We start from the raw sequence: 6,959 nt of genomic DNA, 5'->3' as shown, positions 1-6,959 counted from the left end.
TTATAAGGACGTGTAGGATATAAAAAATAAAAAGTTGCACACTATAAGCTCCCAGCAATTTATTGGGTAAACCACCAACGTTTCGGCATCACAGTGCCTTCTTCACGGGATCCCAAGCAGTGTGATCCCAAAACGTTGGTTTACCCAATAAATTACTGGAAGCTTATAGTGTGCAACTTTTTATTTTATAAAAGTAAAACATTTGGGAATATTTTAGGTAGCCTACAGTAATCCTTCCGTAATAAATTAAGCAAGTCTGATATTTCTTTAACGAATTCCTCCACCACTAGGGGCCAGCAACCTTTTTTTAGCCTTGGTTTCCCAGTTTCGCATGCCCTCTTATTAAACTTCCGCTCAAGCGCTTGTATGGCCTCTTCTACCAGGCCGATTCAATATGGTGGGTACTCAAATTGTTACGACCCCGCTAAATCTATCTTAATCGTCGCTTTTTAAGCAGCCGTAATGGTATTTAGCTCCGTAATAGTAAAATGTTGGATGTATTACTCAATCACATGGACATATTGAGTTAGAATGCCGTTCCTGGCAGTTTTTATGAACAATGTTTTGTGGAGTGTTCTCCGAGAAGCTAACGGAAGAAGCAGTACGCTGGCATTTGGCTGTCAATGAACAGCCTCGTTTTCCATGTCTTGATTTTATTAGAATCAGTAGAGAGAACTGGCAATGCCTTCAATGTTGCACAATCATCCACTGTGTGGTTAGTGGTGTTGCATCTTGGTTTCAGCTGTGTGTAGGAAATTAATTTCGTTCGTGATACATAAGTGTTGTTAGTGTAGTGTTAAATGGTAGGGTATTATTATTAATTTTTTTAAGCAAAGTATAAGGGAGTTACATTCAGTATAGAAGGTGGCGGTAATGCAACATTTATTGGATGCCAACCACTGTTAATCCTCATCGAAGAAGAAGTGGGCTAGCTACTTACGTCTTTGCAAATCTAGTTAGTAGAGTCAAATGTAGGTTGCATGTCTGCTGTGGGAATACTGATACCTCCTACAATTTCAGCAGCTTCTAAACTTTAATTTCTTACATTGAACCCTGTATCGAAAGTGGCTATGGCGTTGATTTAAGTGGCCAGGTCATTGATAGTACAGGAAAAGTGAAATGAGAGGCTTTCCCGTGTTTGATGGGTCCTCAGTCCCTATTGAACCCTGGTTCTCTCAGACATACATTCAGAGAATTTGGGCCATTCTGATCATTCGGGAAACCAAACGTAATTTGCACAACTTTGTTCCACAGGGACGAGTCAGGACTAAGACGGTGAAAAAGGCCGCCCGGGTCATCATTGAGAAGTACTACACCCGGCTGGGAAATGACTTCCATACCAACAAGAGGGTGTGCGAGGAGATCGCCATCATCCCCAGCAAGAAGCTCCGCAACAAGATAGCTGGGTGAGTCTTTCTTTAGACATATGGTCTCTGAGTGGAGCAAAGAAGGTGACCAAGTGAGCAGTGTTTCTCAACCATTTATCTTGGTGGCACCACTGGCCTTTGAGAAGATTCAATCTTTAGAGCAGTGACTTTGAAAAACTCAGATTTGGCTGTATGCAGTCTTTTTAAAGGACGACCATTACATAATAATAATAATAACATTACATGTAGTTCGAGCACACAATGGTAGTGTTTGTGGGCAGGTGGGTATTTTGTATTTGTGGATGAGATGGGGTGGCATGTACATAAATATGTTTAAGGTGGTTGTGTATGAGATGGATTGTTTAGGGGTTTCCCCTTTGTACTGAGATCTTGATGGATGCTATGGGATGAAGCACTATCACTTTGTAGTCGACCGAAGCACGTTTCCTCGCCATCGGCTGGAACTGTTTGTGAAATTTGGCAGCTGATTGCGTGGGACAACGTTCGGTTAGGGTCAGCCATATTGTGCAAGTGTTTGTCGCATGCAAAAAAACGATAAACAGACCAGCGTACTGAAGGTTGGGTTGATGACGCTTCCCTGTGGACATGGGGACAAAATCAAAATCAGCAGACAGGTAAAGTTGAAATTAAGTTTGTTCAAGATTCTGACTTGTAATGGGATTGTTCGGGAATGCAGAGCCTACATGATAGAGACGAGTAAGTATTTCACTATAGGATTCTAAGAGGCTAGTTTATGCAGTGTTTTTTGTGGCTGGTGTTGCCTATGGATTGAATTTGGGCTTAAAATGTAAACATAAAACGTATTGGTCAACCCTGAAGTAGCTCATTCATTACATTTGTTCATGTAACGTTGACTATACTGCAGTTCAATCAGATTGGATTTCAACACTACTTGTAATAGCATGGGTGAAACACAGCCAGGACTCCTTCATTCTATCATATCCCTGACCTAGCGTATTATTGCTAGTTTGCCACTTAAAACCCTGTATCGAAAGTGACTATGGCATGACTGTTGCCATTGTCATTGATAGTACAGGAACAGTGATTTTTGAAAGCTTTTCCCGTGTTTGTTGGAATACCTGTTCCTGTCAAACCCTGTATCTTTCAAACATCTTCCACATCCGCAACAATCTAAACTTGTGTGAGACCTCATTCTCATGTTAGGCTAGTTTTTAGTGATCTAGCTTTTTGTTGTCGTTGCTTGAACCCATGGTGTGATCCAATGCTGTGACAATTGTGAAGTTGAATGTGAATTAACTGGATTCTTGATTGTGTCCTCAGGTATGTGACCCATCTCATGAAGCGCATCCAGAGGGGCCCCGTCAGAGGCATCTCCATCAAGCTCCAGGAGGAGGAGAGGGAGAGGAGGGACAACTACGTCCCAGAGGTAAGCGTGCCCCTCACCCACACAGGGCCTAAAAATAACTTTCAACTTTAGATTTTTTTTAAAATCAACCAGCCACAGTTTTTACCAGCCAAAATATTTTTGGCCCGTATTTACACTAACCCCCCCCCCCCCCCCCCCCCCCCCCCAAAAAAAAATTGATGAAATTGCTTAGCAATGTTTCTAAAACAAGAAATGTATTAGTAGTAAGAAGTAATGTGGTATATTGCTGAATTTAATATTCTCTGACCTTTTAACAAAAATATCAGACACATTGTCAACTGCCCCTTTAAGGTTACCATGGTAATGGGGCCGTCAGTCATGTGTGCCTGTGAGAATCTCACTAGTAAAGGCTGACAATGTCTCTTTGCTAGCAGTAAAAGCAAACTCAAACATTGAAAAGCAACCTAGCTTGTGAACAAAACAATGTAAATAGCCAAGAAACACAAGGACAAAGTCTCACTAGACTTTCAAGTAAATTAGACCATTGCTTCAGCACTTCACTCAGTGCGCACAGCACCTCAGACAGGCAGTGGTGCCGCTCGTGGTGGGATAGCTATAGCGTTATGATTCATATTTCTTTGTGCATTACCAGATAAGAAAGAAAACTGCTGAAATACTTTGAAAACAGCTACTGCCGCATTTATTTAGCTATAAATCACAACTCGCACGTGCTCATACTTGTCTTTTGACAATTTTTATGAAATGCTTGCACTGTAGATCCCAGAGTGACCGAATTAGACATTCTTACCCACCGATGCTAAAATCTACCTGCATTTGGCTGGTGGCAGGTGTTAATTCTAGGCCCTGCACCCACACCTCTGAGCATCAGACAACGCCAAGGTTGTGGGTTAAATTCCCACAGTACACATACAAAAAAATGCACGCACTCACTGTACTTTTAAGTTGGTTCGGGTAATTGTTTTCAGTGGCATATGTTAAGTTACTCGCTCCTAGTAGGAACAGGCTAGAGGAGTCTTAATGACAATGGACTAGCCAAATCTGTTTTGGTGCTTGTGGCGTATAGCTGGGAAATGTCAATCTCTAATGAAACTGCACATTTTAGTGACCTTTTATTGTCCCCAGGCCAAGGTGCACCTGTGTAATGATCATGCTGTTTAATCAGCTTCTTGACATGCCACACCTGTCAGGTAGATGGATTATCTTGGCAAAAGATAAATGCACACGAACTGGGATGTAACCAAATTTGTGCACAACATTTGAAAAAAAAAAGCTTTTTGTGCGTATAGAAAATGTCTGGGATCTTTTACTTCAGCTCATGAAAAATAGGACCAACACCTTTACATGTTGCGTTTATATTTTTGTTCATTGTAACATTCAATATCATCACTGGTATTGACAATGGAAGGCTGCTGGTCTCTGGTCCCATGTATTGTACAGTATCTCCTGCCGTTGTGGCCTTGAGCAAGGCACTTAACCCCCCCCCCCCCCACAAAGTAAAATACTGCACTGATAGGCTAATGTATAAAACACGTGATCCGTCAACCCTTCATATGGAGAGTTACTGGGTGTGCAGGCTTTTGATCCAACCCTGCTCAAACACACCAGTCAGCTTATCAAGGTCTTGTTGAACAGCTGTTTTCTAAAATGTGGTGTGTTTGAGCAGGGCTGGAGCAAAAGCCTGCACACCCAGTAGCTCTCCTGGAATCTCCTGGAGGAGGGTTGTCCACCCTGCAACATTACAATTACAACCAAATACTTTTGTCTTTATAAAATAATTCCCTCATTCAATGAACCATGGATCAAATGGCTAAGGTTGGCGAGGTAGCTAACTAAGATGTTTATCTATGTGTAAGGTTAAAATATTGTGTTCAGTTCTTGACAGCATTGGAGTTACTTGTCAATTAGGCTATTCTAAGAATATATTTGTTTAACTTTGTCAGAATAACATGGCCAGTATTAAGTAGAGGAGAATCTTAGCGCTGTATCATTATTTTACCTGCTGCGTAAATGTCTCGCTCTCCTCTGGCAACGGCCCACTGGCACACCATGACTATTCCAGGATTTTCATTGCTGACCCAAAATGAGCTATAACTGGGCAAATAACTCACAAACTCGCAATGAATATCAACAAATGTGCACACGCGTATCTCGCTTTCTCAAAAACGCATCTTGTGACTGACTGCATGATTTGAAAGACTGCTCGTGCCTGTCAATGCAGGTCTACAATAATTTCATCCGGAAGACACTGATCCAATTCTGATTGGAGTAGCCTAATTGTTTGATATTCTGGTTTTGACTTTTTTTCTTCTCATTTTTTAACTTGTCCTTTTGGTCAACTTAAAGCTATATTCTTCTTGTTTGACTATTTTATTTTCTTGCCCTGGGCAAGTGGACAAGCGTTAATGTCAAGCTGTGATAGCTATGCATGCTTCTACTTTGCCTAGGCACCATAAGATGCATTCTCAAACTGCTTTTAGTCATCAACGATCGTCTTGCTTTGCTCCCATTGGGTATCTTCAGTCTATAGTTGGGATGGGATGTGATACCTTTTGAATCAGTCTGAAATTCTCTTTGATTAGCCCTGTATCGAAAGTGACAATGGCATGACTGTTGCCATAGTCATTGATAGTACAGGAATAGTAATCTTGAAAGCTTTTCCCGTGTTTGTTGGAATACCTGTTCCTGTCAAACCCTGTATCTTTTAAACAATGTGTTAAGACCGCAAACCTTGCCCCGGGTAGCCAGTAACTGCTGTATTCGCTGTTGAATTGGTGTCATATTTAACTGACAGTGTTGCCTGTTTAATATACACACTATTAATAGTGTTTGGTGGACAGCGCTGACATACCATTAGCACAGTAACTACATCTTTGTTTTTGTTTCCAGGTGTCTGCTCTCGACCAGGAGATAATTGAGGTCGACCCAGACACCAAGGAGATGCTCAAGCTACTGGTAAGTCCCTCACAGGCAGCTACGTTTAGTGTCTTGATAATGAATGTATGTTTAGCCAGAAGATGACACCTTGGTTTTAACCCTGTATCAAAAGTGACAATGGCATGATTGTTGCCATAGTCATTGATAGTACATGAACCATGACTTTTAGATTTTCCCATGTTTGTTGGAATACCAGTTCCTGTCAAACCCTGTGTCTTTCAAATATCTTCCACGTCCTCCCTAGTATTAACTTCAGCGTGAAACTACTCGCCGATACGAGACCAGTCTTCTGCGATTTACATTGTTAGCATTAACCTGTGGTGTATTCTGATGGTTACTTGATGGTTAAATTTGATTTTATCTTCCTCTTTCCTCCAGGACTTCGGCAGTTTGTCAAACCTGCAAGTCACCCAGCCAACTGTCGGAATGAACTTCAAGACACCGAGAGGAGTCTAGGCATTTGTAATATTGCTTAATAATAATAAAAAGTACACAAAAAGCAATGTTTCCTAGTGGTGTTGCTGTTAAGAACAGGGATGGTCAACTCCAGTCCTCAGGGGCTGGATTGGTGTCACAATTCATCCCCAGCCCCAGCTACCACACCTGACTCCACTAATCATTATCTTCAGTTTAGAATGCAATTAGTTTAATCAGCTGTGTTTGCTAGGGATGGGGAGAAAGTGTGACACCACTCTGGCCCCAGAGGACTGGAGTTGCCCAGCCCTGGTTTAGAACAAGTAGAAACGCACGAGTGCACACTGCAGGAGAATTGGGATTTTAACCATTTTCAGAAAGGGGAAAGCAATAATCATGCTATGTGGGAAAATGTGAATTGAATTGGATAAGTGCTTAGTCCTCGTTCATATGCTTGATTCAATTGACCTGTCATTGCAGGCTTTGTGCAATAAGGTTGGGTTCCTATAAATACGTCTAGTATTACACACTCTACTACAGCAGCATTGTGAAGTGAGTCCGGTGTGAGATTAACATAATTTTGATATAGTGGATTAGAAGAAGCATTCCTTTTGACCCATTAAAGTTTAAAACTGTCAGTTCCCTCTAAGATCATATGGCATCTTTCAATTTTGTGAACATTGAAAGACATGATTAAATTCCATTATTTGGAACCAGTTAAATTAGTAGTTTATGAAAAAGAAACGACTAAGTACATTTTTATGTCAATTAAGTTTTGAACCTGACTCATTTTCACTTAGTTCTCCTGCTTGCACCCAGGCTGAAAACTTTGCTTTAAGCCTTATTTCGAACATGCACTGTTTTTAAATATCATG

At 41.1% G+C, this 6,959-nt stretch overlaps 1 protein-coding gene across 1 annotated transcript; it reads left to right on the top strand.

The window, feature by feature from the left end:
- The first annotated feature begins 359 nt into the window (after positions 1-359).
- LOC311137750 (small ribosomal subunit protein eS17) lies at positions 360-6,735 on the top strand. Its single transcript, XM_084172327.1, has 5 exons — positions 360-397; positions 1,255-1,406; positions 2,670-2,775; positions 5,623-5,688; positions 6,049-6,735. The coding sequence occupies exons 1-5, from the start codon at positions 395-397 to the stop codon at positions 6,124-6,126; spliced, it is 405 nt and encodes a 134-aa protein (XP_084028453.1). The 5' UTR covers positions 360-394; the 3' UTR covers positions 6,127-6,735.
- The last annotated feature ends 224 nt before the right edge of the window (positions 6,736-6,959 follow it).

This window comes from Coregonus lavaretus, assembly GCF_964263955.1.
Source record: "Coregonus lavaretus genome assembly, chromosome: 11".
Taxonomy (NCBI): Eukaryota; Metazoa; Chordata; class Actinopteri; order Salmoniformes; family Salmonidae; genus Coregonus; species Coregonus lavaretus.
The sequence above is the reverse complement of the archived record's forward strand: the minus strand, read 5'-3'. Positions and strand labels throughout refer to the sequence as shown.